Below are 23,280 nucleotides of genomic sequence, written 5' to 3'. Positions count from 1 at the left end.
ATATATAGGATTTATTATATGCTTGAGGAAGCTTTGTAGAGTATGTTCCAACCAAAAGGAACCCATTTTATGGGGTTTAAGGTCAAAACGGCTCTCATCTACTAGTCTTGATTAAGAGGACTAATTTGGTAGACATGTAAAAAATGACATCGGAAGGGCTTCTAAGTTGTAAGTAGCTAGCGGATGGATCCATGAATGTGTTTGTTAGTTATTTTGTTGACGTCAATTCTTGCTTGGATCCGAGTGTGTGCTGTGTGCATCAATCAAATTGACGCATTTTTCTTACCAAATTAAGGGGACAGATGAGCCGCCTCCTTGGCTTATTGATTCCAGGAAAACATCATATTCCCATATATTAATTATATAACCATTTCAACTTGGAACGAGATTTATATTATATTATATTAATTAATTAATTAATTAATTGTTAACTCTTCTTATACGCCAATGGCAATGAATGATTTCATGATATCTTGTTGCAGTTGGAAGCTGCCGAGTCATACAAATCTATTCTAGCCTTCTAGGTCATTGGCCAAAAGCCCAAAACTAAGGCTTATCTATCACTTATCTAAGACGAATTCGTATCCTCTGCATTAACTCAAAATGGAATATATTCCATTTTGAGTCCAATCAGTTTTAAGATTCATACATATTTAGATTTGCACTAATATTAAAGACTCCTATATTATAGGCTGGGGCTAGGGCCAGATGAACTCTGTTTACAATCTCAAAAGATGCTACTCATCTAAGACTAGGTCATGCTAATGCCAACAAATATTCACATACAGAGTTTTATTAATCAAAAGAAACTAGGTCCTGCTCATGCCAATATGAGCTCAAGTCCTTTAGAAAAACCTTTTGCTTCTCAAATGCCAGAAACAGCAGTTCTTTAGAAAAACCAGACATTACCAAAGCACTAAGTACTTACAGTTTGCTAAAGTCTCTGAGGCCCAAAACTAACCCTAACTCCTCCGAGCAGGAGAAGAAGCAGAGAACAGAAATAAACAACGATATAACCCAGGGTAAGAAAACTAAAAAAAAAAAAAAGGCACCATATCCTAATTATGAAAATATACATTATTCTCTCTTATCCTCTTCGCCTTCATCATCTAGACTAGAGGGATGTGCAGGCCCACCATTACTCCTCTCTTTATCAACCTTCGTCATTGCTATATCACCATCTGAATTTCCCTTAGCCAATGATTGTGCCTCTTCATCGTCTTCATCAACAGCCTCACCAGCATATGCATATCTGCATTTTAAAAATTCATACTACCACTTTTACTAAATGAATATTGGTTTGTCAGCCTTAGTGTGTTGTTTGTTGGACGTCAGTGTGTGTCGGTTGGCAAGCATCAAAAATTAAAAGCTTTCATATAATTATTGTTGATGTGTTGAGCTGGTACAAAATGGTGCAGGTATTAATTGAAATCGTAAGGGTATTGTAAGGTGCCAACTCCAATTTTTTGCAATTTAGGTAATAATGTAATATTAGCCCTAAACTGACCCATAATTGTGCACCAAAGCCTAGATCATTCATATTCAGAATCCAAGACAATTAGCTCACGGTTGCATCATGATGCTTCAATAATTAGTCAGTTTATCCTAAATAAGTAAGCCTCAGTTACCATGAATACACAAACTATATAGAATGCAATTTAAGAGGAGATATGATAAAGCAATAAAAATGAAAATTTGGAAATCCCCACTGAAGTATGGTCAAGTGCACCTTTTGGAGCTTCAATTTTCCAGAAACACCAAAATTTGATAGTTTATTCATATACCATACTAGAAGTTTATAATAATAATATTTAGTTTGGAAATGTAGAAAGTTACCTCTGCGCACTTTGAGAAGGGGCCCACAAGTAACAAACAACAAAAAGCAGGAGGAAAGCAATAATGTCCCAAAAGGCAGTAATGATCCATGCACTCTGCCACCTCTCACTGAAGGGGTCTGTTGCTTTAAAATACACCTATATACAATTTAAAAGCAATATAATATGAGACAATTATATTATTTTACTGGATGCAAGTATCACACTGTTTTATATATGAGGAGGGATCACTTGACAATGGTTATTTTGACAATCTTAATAACAGTTTTTTTTTTTTAAAAATACATAAAAATAGAAATCAAAAAATGAAATTTATAGGTTTGTTATTGACAATCGTAAGTATTGTTTGATGATGCATCAAGGACTCTTAATTAGGACCATTGAAATTTCAAGTCACTTGGTGTACGGTGAAACGTTTACCAACTCTCATCATTTTTTATATGCATGGTACAAAATAAAAAATTATCAAGTGATTCCCCCTCTGTGTATATTTTTTAACAGTTCATCTGCATATTACAGAAAATGTATTTACCACCAAGTGTTCATAAATACCACTTATTACTTTTAACTTTATCTCTAAAAGCACTACTATAATTGTCATGAAATAACACAGCAACGTCTTTTTTATATCACGGTCATCTCTCTGTCATGACTATCTATTAAAATCAGGTAGGCAAAGTTTTCAAAATACTAGAACTCACCTCTATTCTCAATGTGCAACCCACAAAGGTTGAGTTTCTTGGAAATACATAGTGTATGCTGAAAAATGGGATTTAAAGAAGTAATTAACAATCAAAGATCACAACAATACATACCTCATAACCAATCCAGGCAACTGAAGCTATCACAAAAACTGCCAAGGCATTAGTAAACTTTCTATAGATCTCCAGCTTCACAGAACTTCTCTTTGCCTAATATTAAACCGAAATTGTAGCATAATTTTAGACTCATATCATAGTTGATGCTGGTGCTGATGCTGTACTAGTCAGCAAAGGATGACTAACTGCCTGGTACTGGCTACAGTTTGGCAATGCCTTTTTAATTCTTTTCTTATTGCTTACCTTCCGTTATTTAGTTGTTAAATTACAGTGTGGTACAGTACTTAGGTAGTGAGAGCACACAACTGCAAGGCATTCCTATTTCGTACAAAGAAAGAAAAAGAATGGAAATATCTACCTGAAGTATTTCCAAAGTCCGAGAAAGAGAAGTGAAGATCCACAAAACGAGAAAAGAGTTTAAGAAGGCAGCAGGAAGTACAAGGAGCAGTCGTGCCTTCCCAGAAATGTCATTGATTGTCCCCACATTCTCCGCAAAATCCAATGACTCGGTGGCAAAAAAGTATGTGACCCCAAGAAGTAAAACTTTTGATGTGAGACCCCCCAAAGTCGGCCTCACAACGCCATATCCCATTGATATAGACAATATAAGAAGCCTTGAAACAGTTTTTCTAACTGCTCCAACGGTCACAACCCAAGTGGTGATGCCAACTGGCCGAACTCCGACATGGTTGAAATTCAAATATTCACAATACCATAATGTCATTTCTAATAAACCAAGAGCAATAACTAGAGTTATCCAATTTTGAATAGGTAGTATCTCCCTCCAAAACCTCATGTATTGAAAAAACCACACTACCATCAAAGCCACATAAGCCAGTGACATGAAGATGTAAAATGTCATTAACGGGGCCATCCGACCCGGTAAATACCCATTAGGGTTTTTCCACACAGTCTTTCCGCTCATTGTAAGCCCCCTCAATTTCGGATCACAAGATATAAAAAACAAGTTGTACATGCCTGTTTTGGAAATGTTAACTTTTTGGTTGAGCATTTTGGCAGAAATAAAATTGCCACTAAAATGAGTGTTCAGTACAATAGGCCAGTTTAGATCAAGTGCTGAGGGGCGCCTTATGACCTCGCCTTGTTTGCAACTGGTAGTTTTTGCCAGATCAGGGGTACAACAAATGGATCTTGTGCCACCATATGCAGATCCACCAATGTCATCTCTATCGGCTGCCTCAAATACAATTGCTTGGATGAGCCCGGTGCTGTGCCCCATGCTTGAGTGTAGGTCAGCTGCCTCCTTGGTTCGCCAGAAAGTTATGTTGTCAAATCTGGTATTCAGAAAATGTTAGTTCCGATTCTGGAATACATCAACATCGAAATAACAGTTTTTTTTTCAAACAAAATAACATAACCATCCTCTATGCTTCACTTTGTTTATGTGAATTAGTCGAGCTTAACAAGACCTCCTACCTTGGTATCTAAGCTTCCATAAAACCATATCATCATTCAGTAAAAGAATCTGGCTGTAATTGATTGCAGTTGAGGGATCTGATATCTAGCCACTGAATCCAACTAACAAAACTGGAATCAGATTCCAAGTGTACCTCATAGTTCAATTTGAGCTGCAAATGAAATACCTGATAGTCGGATCTTAAGAAGGAAGAAAAGAATAGAATTAAGTGAATTAAGTGAAGTTACTTGATATAGGAGTTCCAATCGGAGGCAACAATCCCCTCACTGCCACCGGAGAGAAGAAACGCATTTCCCACCTCATTAAAAGGCTCGAAGTGGTAAGTGTGAATCGATCCCTCGACCCCGACGCCGACCCCATTTGTATGAAGAAGTGAGAGAATAATAGAAAGATATGAGAGCAGGAGAATGAGATCCATTGGAGAAGCAACTGAAAGATCTATCGATGGAGTCAGTGAAGCATCGCTTGTTAGACGCTTCTCTCTCTCTCTCTCTTTTTCTATCTGGCTCTGGCGCGGTCAGTAGATGGAGAGTGTGACCAGTCTGGGTCCCGTCTCGTCTCGTCTCGTCTAAGGGGAGAGAGGAGTAGACCAGCTTAGCTTGGTACATTACATAGACCATTTCACAGAAACGTGGGCCCTCATTTGTCTGACTATTACTGGTTGATTCACTGGGTTGTGTCGGCAAACAAACAAATGGCCAAATGGGTGTCTTTGATGGTGTAATTATATTATATATACGCCAGTTTCACCGTGTAATTTCCAGTGAAGGAGAGGAACTGGAAGGTGTGTTCTTCAATCTTCCATATGGATTTCGTACCGACCGGAGCGGCGAACGGTTCGCATGGATTGTTGAAGCGCCAGTAGGGCGGTTAATCAACCGATTTTGAGGAAATTGGGTATGTTCGTCTCGGTTTATTAAGTTAAATGACTTAATTAATTTGTGTTTAACTTGTTATTAATTTAAGTTCACTCCTAATTTGTCAACTAACTCGTTAAGATTTAAGATTAATTGATGTTTTATTTTTTTTAAAGTTAAAAGTCCTAAATAATACACAATAAAAAAAAATTTAATCAAAAACAAAAATACTAAATTTTTAAATTTAACAATCTATAGTACCACTGTTATATAAAATTATTCTTTTTAAATGATCCACAATCTTCCTAAAAAATAGTAATTTTCTAGTTATCAAACAAATTGTAAATATCTCCGTAAAATATAAATTTTTGTCTCCAAGCACATTCTTTAATACGAAGATCAAACCATCTGATTTTAAACTGAGTCAATCCGACTCCTACTTTTAACATAGGAGGTCCTTTAATATTATTGTGGATCTAGTCCGCACAAATCTTAAAACATATCGGGATGGTCGAGATGCATTAACTCAAAAGATTCACAGAGGATACAAATTCATGATTTTTAGGCCATCCAAAACGGGTGTAGAGAACATTCACATGAGTTATATTGTACAGGATTGCATTGTTCAAGGAGGAATTTAAAGAATAGTGATGGCTGAGTGTCCTAATATATCCTAATATATATAGTATTTTTACATGTCAAAAAGGTTATATTCTGTAGTATACTAGTATATGATATGCAAATAACTTGCGAGACTTGGTTGGTTGATATTGGTAGTTGAGGGTGCAGCTGGTTCTAACTAACTAGATATAGTTGATACTTGATAATATGTGTGTCTGTGTGATGGTGGTTGTGGATATTTGTTGTTTTTTTTAATTGGTCAGATGCTGGTAGCCTGGCATTATTGTATTAAAGGAAGTTATTGCTTTACCATTACTAGCTTATCTCTATCTGGTAGCATATATAGTTGCTTAGGCCAAATTGTCCGAGGCTAATGAGAAAAATAAATAGGTAGACAATCCAATTAAAAGAGTAATGATGCAACAGCAAAAACACTCGGTCAGCCAATCAGTCAGGTTATACGTAGGTTTTTTTCATTGAAAGAGTGATGGTGGTTGTCAGGATAAGGCTTATTGGCTAATGAGATGGAGAAGTCGTTCATTATATTTGACAATGTTAGAGCTGAATACATGCATCGAGTATGTATTATGTATTTTCAACAAGAACAGTCAAATACTAAAATACATGCATTTAAATTAAAATGCATGCAGCTATTAAAAAGTTCATACTAAATACATGCATTTAAATTAAAAAGTTCAAACTAAATACATGCATTTAGACCAATGTTCTAAATAGCTAACTATAGCTTTTTCAGACCCTGAAAGTTATGGCTCTATGGGCGATATATAGCTAGCTACTTAATGCAATCACTTTTTTTTTTAACTGTCCCGCTATACCGCTGTAATCGCTATTTAAACCATTGATTTAGACTATAGACAGAACTAGATGTACACATTCAGGTCCCCTCTCTCATTTTATACTTTGTAAACGCATGCATCCATTTAAAATTGATCAACGCATCTATTCAAAAATACGTCACCAAATTTTTAAAATCAGGCAATATGAATATATAATATTATTTTAAGAGCTAGAACTGGGATAAACTAATAAAGTTTATAAAAGAGCTCGTCCTCGTGTGGACATTTGGAATTCGAAAAGAGCAGACAATTTAAAAATACAACCTTATAAATAATTCCCTGAGCAGCAGGAGCAAAGCCCTCATACCTCAAGCAAATAAACCAAAGATAGTTTTACAAAACATAACCAGGGTTTCTTACACATAATCCCATAACCAACCATAGTTGTATTACAGAACATAACCCCATAAGCAACACAAAATCCCATAATTATTTCTCACACACAAGGCAACTCCAGACTAAATATTGAAGGTAATATTTTAGGTGGCGCCTTTGCAAAGACAAACAATTAAAACTACTAAAAAACACTGATAAGTGTTGGTGGAAAGCGCAGATAGTATTCCTGCTGATAAAAGTGGAACAAACACATACCGAGTCCCGGAGTAGATAATATGGCTTAATTATGACAAGTGAAATACCATTAATATTTGCTATCTTAGATAGCCCCATCGATCTTCAGCTCCATACTGTAAAAGCTGGCCTGGTCACACGTCCCTTTTTTAACCTCTCCTGGGCAAGATAATTAAATGCAATTTGTCAAAAGACCGATGAATTAGATCCCAAGGTTAATTTTTTTTGTTTTTCATTTCTTGATTAGTCTACACTAAAACACTACAGATTTACTGTTTAAATTTGAGACTACACTTCTCAAATTTATCTCCAGGGGCGGATTTATGTATTGATCAGGGGGTGCTAAGCCACCCCATGATTTTAAAATTCTTAATTATGTATATTAAACTTTAGTTAAACTTTTGAGTTTTTGGAACTTTTATATATCCTAGCACCCCTCATAAAATAACAAATGTTTGTTGGTAGTCTAATGGTTTGAGTTCCAGTTGTTATGTGTGAGATCATGGGATCAATTCCCACTAGCCACATTTTTTTTTGTTTTTTTCATATATTACATTTTATAGATTAGCCCCCTATTTAAATTTTCTAGTTCCGCCCCTGTTTATCTCCTCCTCGAGCTTCAAAGATAAAAGACGAACTAGTAATATTGGTGAGTCAAATCATTATTGCAAATCAAATGCAATCAAGGATTGAAGGAAAGTGAGACACTAAGATAGTCTGTAACACACCAAAAGAGTAGAGGGCATTTATTATAGTTAATGTATGTTTCATGTATTATACTATCTGAAACCAATTTAGCAGCCACTATATCAAACCCAACCAAGTACCTCAAGAGTAAAAAAAAAAAAACTATATTTAAATAAAAGAAAATGAATCTTACTCAAACAAGATGGGTTGATTGTGAATTCTTTGCTCGGCGTGCTTTCTTCCTGGACCAGCCCTGGCATTTGATTGGCTAATTGCTAGTCAGATTCATCGTAAACCTCGTCATCAGACAGCTCATCGAAAGTCCTCATGTCCAACTGATAACGTAAAATTCCACCAATGCCACCAAACCCCCTGCAGAACTGAGATCCCTCCTGTGATTTGTTGGTAACAAACTCAAGGGAGCAACCGAATTTCTTGTACTCGTTCGCAAACCATTCTAAAAGAGGGATTTTCTCTTGCACTTCCAGCTCAGCATTGGTTGTCGAATCACGAAAATTAGTCTGGTCGGCCTCCTGCTCTTTGTTCAAGTGTTTTATAATAATTTCTCCGGTTGCGCTATTTTTCAATGTGTACCGGTTTATGTCCAGATTCTCCCACACAATTAAAGTCTCAACTGCTCCCAATTCAAGGGCTTTTAATGTATCATCCACTCCAAAAACATACTTTCCAGTATCTTGGCTTATCTCTTCAAAGTACTTGCCAATCAGCTTTTTCTCTTGAATGAATTTCACATTGGCAAGGATCTCAGCTGATAATTCGATTGCTTGGTTAAAGCCATTCTCACCACCATATGACACATCAACCACATTTAGAATTTTTGCTTGAAGACGCGGGTCGAACATGTCAGACTGGCTCAGCTCGGTTTTGAAATCAGCCGACCCAGCTAAGATCAACCCAGACACATTAGGTTGGCTTGTGGCAGGGTTTATGAAAAACTGGGTTGCCAGCTCAGCTGTTTTTCTAACATAATTATGGCGCTTCTCCATGCGAAGCCGTGCAAAACGAAGAGCAGATTGACCACCACGGCCATGCTTTTTAGGGAGGTCAACACTGAACTTGTGGAGAACTTCTCTCGTGTTCCCACTTAGCGTGCCAAATAAGGTACCATTGCCATCCATAACAATGAAACCAAACTTGTCATCCGATTCTAAGAGTTCATTTAGTGCCTCAGTGTGGAACTTGTTGTCGCAGAGGTAGAGAGAAGCATTAATTGGCTTGAAGGGTTCAAAATCAATTGTCACCTTCTTCTCTTTTCCATCATCTGTGAGTATTGTACCTGAAAATGTTTATATGTAGTTAGTGTCTTGCTCAGCTGGTTGTTACATAGGAACTTAATGGTAGGAATCCTTACAAGTATGATACAGATTTTAGAAAGAGCAGCTGAATCCAATTTTGAAATTCAACACCCTTTAGCCTAACACTCAATTAATGTTTTAGAAATTCCTTCAGTTGGAAACTAAACACCCAATGAACCAAGACAGAAAGATGAAAAAAAGAATGTAAGATGCAAATGATTAAAACAGTACAGGGTTATATAAGCTACAGTCCATACACGTCTATCACACAAAGCCCGTGTTAGCAAAAGTCTGTACAAGGTCTCAATTAAAAATCAAGGAACCAAAAATAAGCAGAAAACATGCATTGTATAACAAAGTACCTGTGTACAGAACAAGTCCGTTGGGAGGCACTTTGTTGTACAGCTTGAGACGTTGCTGGGCTGAAGTAATTGCCGCAAGAACAGATTGGCGGTTGACGCGACTCTTAATATTTGAAGCTGTGCCATATTCATCACCGAGCATTTTTGTTGCACGGGAGATCTGGTCACGAGGCGGCAAGATGAGAGAGATCATGCTCGTCCCATTGCCTCGGGCCGACTCCAGTGCCTTAATCAGCTTCTTGATCTTCCATATCTCTATGTTCTTGTCAGTTTCATGAGCATCTGCCATTTCTCAGAAATAAAGTAGATCCCCTGAAATGTGAAGTTCAAAAGAGAGAATTCTCCAGATCAACATTGGTTTTATTATACAAAAACATAGTATTAAAAAATAAGTTCTTACATAGAAAATAAGTTGAATTTTACATGGTAACTCAAAACCTATGATCTAAACATGTCAATTACCAATATGTACATTAATAACCTCAGCTAATCCAAAATACTTATTTCTTAGCACTTTAAGAATAAGTATCAAAGAAATATCATAGAAGGTTTTAAGTTTTGGCATAAGAAAATAAACGAAATCCACATAGAAACTCATATTCTCTGATATAAACATGTCAGTTTCCAATATGTACATTAAAAGCCTCAGAAAATGCAAAAAATATATAAAAAAAATAGTCTTTTTCTTAGCATTTTAAGAATACTAGGTGTGTGAAAGATATATCATAAGGCCCAAAAGAAAGAAACATCCCTACACATCAAGACAAAAGGTAGAATTAACATGAAAACTAAACACAAGTAGTGTTAGTCAGATTATGAAGGAACCTCAACAATTACATATCTCTGAACAATACTTAATTTTGGAATAATTCTGCAATCGGAGTCGAATTGTGCTTGTCCCAGCTTTATCCCCTCTATTGTATTGCCTGTAACTACCTTAAACTAATTAAACTTAGTACCTTCTACCATAGGCATAGCAAGCAATAGTTTGCGTCGCTAGCATGGTCTAGAAAATCTAAACATCGGAAGCTCACGATCGGATCCGAGAATTGGGTGATTTTCCAATCCAACTTGGTGACCAATTGTGTTTTAAGCGAAAAAAATAAAAATAAAAATAAAAAAGGCGGTGGAATCGCAAGAGACTCACCTTACTCCGAGTTACGCCGATTGTAAGAGAAGGTGGATCTGATCTTCACCAATTCGCTAAGGCGAAGGTGGATCTGATCGGAAGAGATATTTGGGGATAGCGTGATATTGAGGAAGAGAAGGAAGAATGGTCTGGACTCTGGGTGGTAATAAATAGGCTGCTGTAAAAAAGTAATACTGTTTTTTATTGATTCTTTTCTTTGTCGGCTTGTCTATTTACAGTTTCGGGTTAATTTCCATGAATTCGAATCCTCTGGTATATCTCATATTTTGCGTGACTTTTTGGAAAACCTCAACCGTTCAAATACGTTCTTCGTGAATCTCAAAGCTCAAATAGTACTGGCCCCCAGTCTATCGCCGAATAATCGCTGTACACGTCGATCACTCAAAAGTTGAGATATCTCAGAGGATTCGCACTCAATTTTCATCCGTGTTCTCCAAACTTTCTTAATTTTTTATTTCTTCCTAAACAAATTTAGACTTAGTACATCATAAGATGCCAAATCTTCGACGCGATTGATAAAAATATCCCTCTTCTCTTCGAATTCTTCTTCCTCCTGAGTGCGCCTCATCTTGCCACGTGTGAAACAAATAAACCTCTGAATCTCAAATGATTGAATTTTTTTTTTCTTTATTATTTGTTCGTTGAGCACTTATTCGGTAAAATTAGTAGGACTAAAAATAATAGGTTTTTGTTGGTTGAGAAGCATAAATTTTAATTAGTGCGAAATTATTTTTTGTTATAAAAAGAATATATGTTCCTTAGTGCTTTATATTTAATTTAGTTAGTAAAAATATAATGCGTGTATCCAGTAATTTATTTTACTTGTCTTTAAATGATATAATTTATTCTATCAGCGTTTTCCATTTATTGTTTATATTGTATTAAATTTATGGGAGTATTCGACAAGGGGATGGGATTAAAAATATTTAATCCTTACTAAGGAGCACTTGTTTAGTAAAATAGTAGAATTAAAAATATCACTTAGTACAAATAAAATATATATTAAAGCATGTAAAGACCTAAATACCCTTCTTCTCCACATTTTTATTTTCATCTAATATAATTATTCTCTCCAACAACAAATAACACAAAATTTAGAGTAAATAATTTTTTTTTTTATAATAGTGGCATTAATGCCACCCGTTTCAATAGAAACCAATAGTCATATAATATAGAGTTCCATATGCAAAAAATAAAGACCAAACTTTAGTCTAAAGATCATTCCAACTGTGAAGTAGTCAGAGGATATCTAAAGCACCACTAGTAATGACTGAAGGATTACAATAGAAATAATGCCGCAGCACATTAAGAAGCAAGATATTAGAAGTTCAGTTTTGAGGTTATCTAAGGACTAAAACATCTAGAATGCAGCAGGAGAGCTTGCAAAGGAAGAACTATCATGAGTATTAGGATCAGGGGTGCCAGTAGAGAAGAAAGCGGCATCAGTGGCATCCATGTCAGCACGGTCTCTGAGATACTCAGAGAGGTCTGACCCCTCTAAACCATGACAAGGATCATCCTCTGAATCCCAACTGCTGCTGATTTCCTGAGATGTATCGGTCTCCGAGAGGGTTATAGCCATACCTGTCTGGGACAAATTAGAGACATCCATGGGTAAAATTAGACTAAGTTTAAAAAAAGATTAATCTAAGTTTGATTTGCACTAGTATGTTGTTAAAGCTATAATTTTCAAACCAATGGAGGATACAGATGGAATTGTGGCATTATTGAAACATACATTATTTCTAGTTAGCCAAATAACCCAAATCGTAGCTGCTCTAATTAATTCAAGTAAAAAGCTATCCTTTAATGGGATCCAAGCACCTAATAACCAGATATCATCTAATTGGTCACAATTGAAAGAAAAATTATTATTGTTTGCTATCCATTGCCATATGCTAGATATCAAGGGGCATTTTACAAAAAGATGGTCTATTGATTCTGGTTCACTGCAAAAATAGCGTCGATGCTACTCCGAGTAAGATGGTAGTGGGGGAAAGCGGAGCTTGGTGGGACTATGAGGTGAAAAATAGTACTGTGGGGAAGGTGGGATTGTGGGGGAGTTTGGGCGTGAGTTGGGTGGTGTAGATCCCGTTGAGTTGACAGAACCAGTAGAACCGCCGGATGACGAACCACTAGAATAGTTTCCTGTCACAACCTGAGAGTACGTTAGTTCTTTAGGGTAGGGAATGTATGGTTTCACCTTATCTATCTCGTTGTTGGAGGGAGTACTGCAGGGTTTTAGATACCACTTTTGGGGTTTCGCGGTAACCAAAACCCGTTTAGGCTTAAGCTGCGGAAAGAACGTAAAACAAAAATTTTTACTTCTAACTCAAGCCGTGAATTAAAAGGGATATGCCGGAAAGACCAAAGCAGAGTTCCTTCTGAAGTCTTTCATTGCAAGGACCCTTTTAATCCTTTTTACAGATCTACTCCATGATTGATTTCTAAAACTTTAATCTACTTACCAATTAAATAGATTAATATAACATATTTATACCTTGTTTCCAAATCACAGTTGGAATGCAGACCGAGCGAGTAGAGCCTCACCAGGGAAGGAATCGACTCGGAGTATCACACGTGTGATACCTCTATCGGTTATCCACCAGGACTAACCGGAGAGCGGTTTATTTCTTCTGCCAGAAATACCGTAAACCGCGGAATTATGCAAAAACACTATTCACGAGAATAAGACGAAAACCCGTAAACACGAATTTTCGGTTGCTCAGTTTCATCAATATGCAAAACTGACATACCGCTAAATTCGGTAAAACACTATTCATCAATCCCGTAAATATTCTCCACAACAACCCGCAAGATTATACGTCAACTATGTATAACTTTCTTTTCTCAACCGAAACACTATTTGGGAGAGAAACCGAGAAAGAGAGAAAATACCGATTCGATTCTGCACGAAAAGATACATGTGAATGTGCATATATATATCTATTTTCTCTCTACCCCTCCACCCCTATTTATAGTGTTTAGATTCGGTTGCAAAAGACCAAAATGCCCTCCAAGTTCGGCCTATTTACAAGATATGTCATTGACACCTCATCATTTTATATGTGAAATGACCAAAATACCCCTTCCACACCCTTCCACATTCTTCTCCATGCTTCTACACATGCAAGGTGGCATAGGTGTGAAATGACCATTTTGCCCTTGTGGATAGGATTGATGACATGTCATCTGGATAGGATCAATGACGTGTCATGCGGATAAGGTCGAATTTGAAAAGACCCGAATGCCCTCGGCCCGAACACAAATAATATTCGTATAATTATTCTGAATAATTATATATATTTTTCTTGCGGTTGTTGTTTCGGTAATTTATACAATGTGTCCTGCACATTTATAAATTAACCGGTTAACTTTTATACAACGTGTCATACACGTTTATAAATTAACCAATGTTTTTGCTTGTTATTTTTACATAACATTTATAATTTAATTATAACATGTATAATTAATTATAACCATCTTATCATTGATCATAACCAATTTATAATCAATCAAAATAAGATTCTCCGATTAACTCCTATATGGTGTGACCCAATAGGATCTGTGTTATGTTGGTAAATAGAGTTAAAACCGTTTTAACTTCTATAATCATGGGTGGCGTCTGGCAACACATCATGACCATCCAATTACACAGATGATGCTGTACTGTACAATATCACGATCCAGTAAACAATTTACTTGTGTCTGTTCTTCTGTCTCATAGCTATCAGATTAGTTTCAAGGTAGATGTGTGTCATCCTTGCTAACTGAATCTTTTCTTGATCTTGAGCAGATTATCAAATATAATTACTCTTGTAATTATACCGCTAGCAGATAATCTAACTCTATCAAGGGGCCCAGTGATGCTATAGCTCATATAGAGATACGAGGGACAAATAGTATTCTTGGTAAACTATCACTTCCTCAGCTAAGCTATATATATCGAAATGCTACCGTTATGACTGCTTTTTACGGACAGCGTTAGATAACACTCACACATATATATTTCTTAGTGGGAACGATAAATACCTCATACTGTAGAACTTTGACACTGAATGAAAACATTAATGACACGAACACAATTCTATTTAATGTTTTATTCGGGGTCTGTCAAATACCATGCTCCTAGAACATGTATCTATGTGATTAAAATGACATCTCGTGTCAGGTGGTTTGTAAAACTTAACCATCTTTTAATCCACATACTAACCTTATAGCAGTAATTAGTGTTCCTGCTAATTACCTTGGTTAGTGACCTTTTAAGATTAAGAGTATATATCATCTATATTATGGAGTTTCACAATTTCAGTCATGAACTCGAAATGATCCATAAATTCAATAATACTCAAGGCAACAAAATGATATTAATCATCCAATTCATGAACAAAGCTTTATGATAATTTATCGTATTATTGACTTCTAGATTATTACAAACTAACAATCTCCCACTTAAGCTAGGAGTCAATCATCGTAGACCCTACTTATATACAAAACTCTATATTCTTTAAGATCTCGTAGATCCTGAGAAAATCTCACAGCCAATCTTCTATGCGTTCCAAACTCATAGAAGCATTAAGCATCTAGTGCTTGGCTTGAGGAAGAGATTTTGTGAGTGGATCAGCTGTGTTGCTGACTGTGTCAACTCTACTTATCTTTACATCACCTTTATATTAATTATATCTTTTATAATTAATTATAAACATCTTATGATGTTTAGGATCTCTTGTATTAGGTTATAACGTTGTAGATCGACGAGAAACATATCCTTAGTTCTCCTCAAGAACTTGAGGACATTCTTTACTGCATTCCAGTGCTTTATGCCTGGATTAGCCTGATATCTACTCGTCACACTCAAAGCGTACGAGACATCAGGGCGAGTGCACAACATGGTGTTTATGATAGAGCCAATAGCCGAAGCGTATGGTACTCTACTCATAGTGCTTTGCTCATCAGTTGTCGAAAGACACTGAGTCTTGCTAAGCTGTGTACCATGATTCATTGGCAGGAATTCTCTCTTAGAATCCTGCATGCTGAACCGATTCAGCACTTTATCAATGTACGTGCTTTGACTTAATCCTATAAGTCTCTTTGATCTACCTCAGTAGATCTTTATGCCTAGTATATAGACATCCTCGCCCAAGTCCTTCATCGAGAAAACTTTTCTTTAATGAAGACTTGGTTAATTGCAATAGAGGAATATCGTTTCCTATTTAGAGTATGTCATCTACATATAAGATTAAGAAAGGCGATGACACTCCCACTAGTTTTTCTGTACACATAAGATTCTTCTTCGCATCTGACGAAGTCAAGCTTTTGACTTCTTTACCAAATCGAAGATTCCAACTCCGTGATGCATGCTTCAATCCATAAATGGATTCAAGAAGCTTGCATACCTTCCCAGCTTTCTCTGGATCTTCAAAACCCGTAGGCTGTGTCATGTACACATCCTCTTCTTAAATTTCCATTTAAGAATGCGGTTTTGACATCCATTTGCCATATTTCATCATCATGAAATGCGGCAATTGCTAGGAGTATCCGAATTGACTTAAACATAGCCACGGGTGAAAAAGTTTCATCAATTCCCAGAATTTGTTTGAAATCTTTTCGCTACTAGCCGTGCTTTGTAAATAGTCATATTGTCATCCATATTTGTTTTCCTTTGAAAACCCACTTGTTAGCTATGGGCTTCACCCCATCAAGTGGTACAACTAGGTTCCAAACCGTGTTGTCATACATGGACTGTATTTCGGATCTCATGGCCTCCAGCCATTTATCAGAGTTAGGCCTATCCATTGCTTCCGCATAGGTCAGAGGATCTTCAGTGTCAAAAACTGAGACCTCGTGCAGTCCCAAGTACCTCTCGGGTGCATGGACTGTTCTTGTTGACCTACGTAGCACTTGTTCTTCAGGCTGTCGAACTTGATCCACAACTGTCTGCGGATCCAGTTCTACTTCAACTTGCGCTGAAGCACTTGAGCTCGAGACTAGAACCTCATCCACAACTACTTGTGGACTTGGTACTTCCAGATGCTCATCAGCCAAAAAATCAAGAGGTGGGTTAATATGATCTAGTTCAGATATTGTATTGTGTGATGTATCTTGAATTTCTTCAAGTATTACATTACTCCCACTACTTCCTTTTGCAAGAAACTTGTTCTCCAAAAGTATACCATGACGAGCAACAACTAATTTGTTCTCGGACTGGTAATAGAAGTAATATCATTTCGTTTCCTTAGGATACTCTACGAAAAAGCACTTGTCAGATTTGGGACCAAGTTTGTCAGACGTCAGGCGTTTGACAAATACTTCGCAACCCCATTTTTAAGATAAGACATATTTGGGATTTCCCAAACCATAACTCGTATGGAGTCTTTTCAACTGACTTGGATGGAATCATATTTATCGTTAGTGCGGCAGTATCTAGTGCGTGTCCCCAAAATGATTTTGGAAGGGTGGCGTCACTCATCATGGAACGAATCATGTCCAACATGGTTTGTTTTATTTTCTTGGCAACACTGTAACATTGCGGTGTTCCTAGAGGTGTGAGTTGCGAGACTATCTCACATTCCTTTAAGTACGTTTTGAAAACCATAACTCAAGTATTTGCCTCCACGGTCCTACCGTAATGCCTTAATACTTTTGTTCAGTTGATTTTCTACTTTAGTCTTAAATTCCTTGAACTTGTCAAAGGATTCAGACTTATGTCTCATGTACGTCAATACTTTCATGAAACGTTTTGAGTCTGTTGTTATTGATGTTAAACACGTGGTTTTCCATTTCTAGCATATAAAGATCATTTAACAAGTAAGATGATCCATAATATGTCTCATTTTTATAAATAGAACATATATTGTCCTTTATAACAAACGAGAAACCATTCATCTCTAAACACGAGATTGATATGATATTTCTAGAAATGGTAGGAACAAAATAGACATTTTCTAGTTCCAGAATAAACCCGCTAGGCAAGTACAATTCTATCCTACCGACTGTAATGGCTGCAACTTGTGCTCCATTTCCAACTCGGAGTTGTACTTCCTTATTGCGTAACTTCATCTTAGTGCGTGCATATTCGTGCAAATATGAGCACATAATCCAGTATCCAGTACCCAATCATTAAGAGAGGTCGCAACATTAATTTCAATAACATAAATACTTGAGACTGAGACTTTTGAGACATTCTCAAACTTCATATCTCCAAGATACTCCAGGCAGTTTCTCTTCCAGTGACCTTTACTATTGCTAAAATAGTAGTCAGAGTTAGCAGAAACATTTATCTTGGGAGAGTTCGTTCCCGGAACCAACTTCCCTTTGCCTTTGTACTTAATAGCCATTTTTCCCTTTTGCTTTCTTGATCTTCCTCCCACCTTCTTGGATCATGAGGACATGAGAGCTATTATCGATGTCTTTATCAGTGATCCTCAGCATCCCTTGGGGCTCCTGCAAACTTTTATCTAACTCTTGCTTATGGGAGTTCACAATGAACTCCGAATAGCTGGGAGGAAATGAGTTCAGGATAACTTCTGTGGCCAACTCGTGGCTCCACAGACAGTTAAGCTTTTACAGTTTCTCATCATCGCTTGTCATACGAAGCGTGTGAGTACTGACAAAGCTGCTCTCTACTATTTTAGCAGGGACCGGTGTATTTAGGATATATTCCCTTTTCTCACGTATGTCTACCTTTTTGAGTAGGTAGCGTAAAGAGAAAGACGTTTCTTTAGCCATATTTCTATAACGTTTAAAGTAAAGATTTTAGCTTTGTTCATGTAATGTTTTATTCCAATAATAAAACTCCCACTGCAAATTTGTTCTATTCCCATTTTGCAGTAGGACCAAGATCCATATTTTCACCAATAACCAAGGCAGTGTATGCATATCATGGCTATCAGTTATCTTAGGTAAGCAAACTTGCTAATCACATCTCTTTGTGATTCTTAGTTTCGTTAAAACATCACGTGTATTTAACGAAGACTTTGCCCCGAGCCTAAAACTCTTTTAGAAATCATCGGTAAGTAACCTCACTCTATTTTGTTTTGTTATGTCTCACATAACCCTCGACCACCAAAGGTAAAAGGCGATGCCTACTGAGTAGGTTTCAATCATCAACCAATGAACAACGATGTGAGGAGGATAGAGTAGGAAGGGCATAATACTTAATTAGTGGGTTGGTGTTTATGCTTAACAGTGCCAGCAATCTCCAAAGGGGTATGTCAGAAAGAACGACTAATGTGATTCTATTCATATATTTATAGCGACTTCTTTCATATGCTTCATTAAGCAATTATGGAAAGAAAGTCTTGAATACTGAATGTGATCTCCATTTCTTTTCTTATCTTATGTCAGAAAGAACGATTAATGTGATTCTATTCGTATCTTTATAGCGACCTCTTTCATATGCTTCATTAAGCAGTCGTGGAAAGGAAGTCTAAAATATCGAATGTGATCCCCATTACTTTCTTTTCTCAGCATATGTAAGAATGACTAAATGTGATTCTATTCGTATCTTTATAACGACCTCTTTCATATGCTTCATTAAGCAGTCGTGGAAAGGAAGTCTTGAATACGAAATGTGATCTCCATTAGTTTATGTTCTTATCAGTACCTCTTTGATACGCTTAGCTTTGTTAAGCAGTCAGTTCTTGTAACTGACTTTAGCTACCGTCTATCTTGTAGAGGTAGTTTATATGGTTTCTTATAAAAACGGTAAATCTAATCTATACGTTTTTATATGATAGCAGTAAATCTGATTTACCTATATATGTGACCGAGTCACGTATATTTCTTTCAGTTCGTAATGTTGACCTTGGTCAGCGTTACAGACACGTGAAAGTTGCTTGTCAGAAAAATACCGATTGTGATTCAATTCCTATCTTCCTCAAAGACCTCTTTCATATGCTTCAGTAAGCAGTCGTGGAAAGGAAGTCAGACAGAAAGAATAGTGAATATGATCGCATTTCCATTTTCTTAAAAAGACCTCTTTCATATGCTTTAGTAAGCAGTCGTGGAAAGAAAGTCAGAAAGAAAACAATGCCAAATGTGATCCCACATTCGTATTTTTCTTCAAAGAAAATTTTCTTTCACGGTTCCTTGGAAAGACGGTAAATCTAGTTTTACCTATTTTCATTTTAAAGCAGTAAATCTAATTTACTCTAAGCTGTAAATCTAATTTACTCTAAGCTGTAAATCTAATTTACTTATATACGGGACCAAGTCGGGTATATAATCTATCAGTTACCAATTCTTTATTTTGCAGCTATGCTCAGTTCTTATTTATATCATTTAAAGCACATAAACAATTTATATGTTTTAAAATCAGATATTCTTTTCGGTCCATAAAGCAATTTGGTAACGTGACAAAGTTCCTTTTGGGTCAGCCATTAGGACACGTGAAAGGGGCTCCCAGGAAAGATTGGGGTCACGAGGACCGCTTAGACTCAATCTTTCCTAGACAGAACCATATCTTTCTTGTGTGGAAATGACAGCTCTTACTCAGGTACTTTATTGCTTCATCACATTCTTCGATGAACTTTACTTATCCGAAGGTTTTCGAAAAGGTAAAAACTTACACTAAATTTTGCCATTTCAAAAGCATAGAGTAATTTGGTAACGTGACAAAGTCCCCTTTGGGCCAGCTATCAAGACACGTAAACAAGGGTTAGACGAAAAGCCGAGACTTTTCTTGTCATTAACCTTGTCGCTTACGGGTGGAGATTAGCAGTTCTTACTTGGGTACTTTATTGCTTCATCACATTCTTAGATATACTCAAATGCAGTTGAAAGTTTTGAAAACGAAAACATAAAGAAAGCATAAAATCCTATTTTATCTTTCTCGGTCGGAAAACTGATCCAAGAAATGTAAAAGTTTACATTTCATAAGAAAGCATAAAGAAAACTTAAATCTAATTTAACTTTCTTAGTCGGTAGAACCGATCCAAGAAAATCTCATTTCTAATCGGTTTTGGACTTAAGCTGCAAATGTAAGAATTAAACTGATACGCGGTATATGCACCTAATTTGCATAAGTTATAACTTTTAGAAAATCAATCAGCGGGAGAGCCTTGTGCTCTGATACCACTGCAGGGTTTTAGATACCACTTTTGGGGTTTCGCGGTAACCAAAACCCGTTTAGGCTTAAGCTGCGGAAAGAACGTAAAACAAAAAATTTTACTTCTAACTCAAGCCGTGAATTAAAAGGGATATGCCGGAAAGACCAAAGCAGAGTTCCTTCTGAAGTCTTTCATTGCAAGGACCCTTTTAATCCTTTTTACAGATCTACTCCATGATTGATTTCTAAAACTTTAATCTACTTACCAATTAAATAGATTAATATAACATATTTATACCTTGTTTCCAAATCACAGTTGGAATGCAGACCGAGCGAGTAGAGCCTCACCAGGGAAGGAATCGACTCGGAGTATCACACGTGTGATACCTCTATCGGTTATCCACCAGGACTAACCGGAGAGCGGTTTATTTTTTCTGCCAGAAATACCGTAAACTGCGGAATTATGCAAAAACACTATTCACGGGAATAAGACGAAAACCCGTAAACACGAATTTTCGGTTGCTCAGTTTCATCAATATGCAAAACTGACATACCGCTAAATTCGGTAAAACACTATTCATCAATCCCGTAAATATTCTCCACAACAACCCGCAAGATTATACGTCAACTACGTATAACTTTCTTTTCTCAACCGAAACACTATTTGGGAGAGAAACCGAGAAAGAGAGAAAATATCGATTCGATTCTGCACGAAAAGATACATGTGAATGTGCATATATATATCTATTTTCTCTCTACCCCTCCACCCCTATTTATAGTGTTTAGATTCGGTTGCAAAAGACCAAAATGCCCTCCAAGTTCGGCCTATTTACAAGATATGCTATTGACACTCATCATTTTATATGTGAAATGACCAAAATACCCCTTCCACACCCTTCCACATTCTTCTCCATGCTTCTACACATGCAAGGTGGCATAGGTGTGAAATGACCATTTTGCCCTTGTGGATAGGATTGATGACATGTCATCTGGATAGGATCAATGACGTGTCATGCGGATAAGGTCGAATTTGAAAAGACCCGAATGCCCTCGGCCCGAACACAAATAATATTCGTATAATTATTCTGAATAATTATATATATTTTTCTTGCGGTTGTTATTTCGGTAATTTATACAATGTGTCCTGCACATTTATAAATTAACCGGTTAACTTTTATACAACGTGTCATACACGTTTATAAATTAACCAATATTTTTGCTTGTTATTTTTACATAACATTTATAATTTAATTATAACATGTATAATTAATTATAACCATCTTATCATTGATCATAACCAATTTATAATCAATCAAAATAAGATTCTCCGATTAACTCCTATATGGTGTGACCCAATAGGATCTGTGTTATGTTGGTAAATAGAGTTAAAACCGTTTTAACTTCTATAATCATGGGTGGCGTCTGGCAACACATCATGACCATCCAATTACACAGATAATGCTGTACTGTACAATATCACGATCCAGTAAACAATTTACTTGTGTCTGTTCTTCTGTCTCATAGCTATCAGATTAGTTTCAAGGTAGATGTGTGTCATCCTTGCTAACTGAATCTTTTCTTGATCTTGAGCAGATTATCAAATATAATTACTCTTGTAATTATACCGCTAGCAGATAATCTAACTCTATCAAGGGGCCCAGTGATGCTATAGCTCATATAGAGATACGAGGGACAAATAGTATTCTTGGTAAACTATCACTTCCTCAGCTAAGCTATATATATCGAAATGCTACCGTTATGACTGCTTTTTACGGACAGCGTTAGATAACACTCACACATATATATTTCTTAGTGGGAACGATAAATACCTCATACTGTAGAACTTTGACACTGAATGAAAACATTAATGACACGAACACAATTCTATTTAATGTTTCATTCGGGGTCTGTCAAATACCATGCTCCTAGAACATGTATCTATGTGATTAAAATGACATCTCGTGTCAGGTGGTTTGTAAAACTTAACCATCTTTTAATCCACATACTAACCTTATAGCAGTAATTAGTGTTCCTGCTAATTACCTTGGTTAGTGACCTTTTAAGATTAAGAGTATATATCATCTATATTATGGAGTTTCACAATTTCAGTCATGAACTCGAAATGATCCATAAATTCAATAATACTCAAGGCAACAAAATGATATTAATCATCCAATTCATGAACAAAGCTTTATGATAATTTATCGTATTATTGACTTCTAGATTATTACAAACTAACAAGTACGCCAGTTGTCGGGGAATCGTCTGCACCTTTGCACCACCTGCCATGCTCCTTGAGAGTCGCCCTCCATTCTTTCTTTCCTCGCTACCGAATTTTACTGAATGACGACTACTTCCACAATTGTGCCATGCAGTGTATTGCTTCTATTATATTAAACTCAAATGGGCCAAAGTATAATGGCCCAAACTTGAGATTCAGACTACATTTTTTTCACGATTAATGAAAGGTATATTTAATTCTTTGCAAGGCTCGTAAATTTATACTAGTATCGTACTCGTGCGTTGTAACGAGGACATATTATAAGAAATAAATAATCAATGAAAATAATAATTATGTAAAAATTAAGACACATAATTATGTATTTTTAATTAACTTTAATCGTAATCTATAATAATAATTTGATGATGTGATGATTATTTATTTTTAAGTACCAATGATATCAAATAATAGCTCAATTCGAATCTAATATCAAATATCAT

General features: G+C 36.3%; 2 protein-coding genes across 2 annotated transcripts; both read right to left on the bottom strand.

The window, feature by feature from the left end:
• Window positions 1–829: 829 nt before the first annotated feature.
• LOC144566845 (Lung seven transmembrane receptor family protein) lies at window positions 830–4,684 on the bottom strand. The gene is made up of 5 exons (XM_078316880.1): window positions 4,319–4,684; window positions 3,012–3,948; window positions 2,651–2,746; window positions 1,837–1,973; window positions 830–1,252 (listed from the first exon to the last, which is right to left on the bottom strand). The coding sequence occupies exons 1-5, from the start codon at window positions 4,507–4,509 to the stop codon at window positions 1,078–1,080; spliced, it is 1,536 nt and encodes a 511-aa protein (XP_078173006.1). The 5' UTR covers window positions 4,510–4,684; the 3' UTR covers window positions 830–1,077.
• Window positions 4,685–6,734: 2,050 nt separating this feature from the next.
• Window positions 6,735–10,655, bottom strand: LOC144566846 (eukaryotic peptide chain release factor subunit 1-3). The gene is made up of 4 exons (XM_078316881.1): window positions 10,509–10,655; window positions 9,362–9,673; window positions 7,877–8,980; window positions 6,735–7,155 (listed from the first exon to the last, which is right to left on the bottom strand). Exons 2-3 carry the CDS (start codon window positions 9,648–9,650, stop codon window positions 7,959–7,961), a joined length of 1,311 nt encoding a protein of 436 aa, XP_078173007.1. The 5' UTR covers window positions 9,651–9,673; window positions 10,509–10,655; the 3' UTR covers window positions 6,735–7,155; window positions 7,877–7,958.
• Window positions 10,656–23,280: the final 12,625 nt, after the last annotated feature.

Source organism: Carex rostrata, chromosome 15 (genome assembly GCF_964058835.1).
Source record: "Carex rostrata chromosome 15, lpCarRost1.2, whole genome shotgun sequence".
NCBI classification, from domain to species: domain Eukaryota; kingdom Viridiplantae; phylum Streptophyta; class Magnoliopsida; order Poales; family Cyperaceae; genus Carex; species Carex rostrata.
The sequence above is the reverse complement of the archived record's forward strand: the minus strand, read 5'-3'. Positions and strand labels throughout refer to the sequence as shown.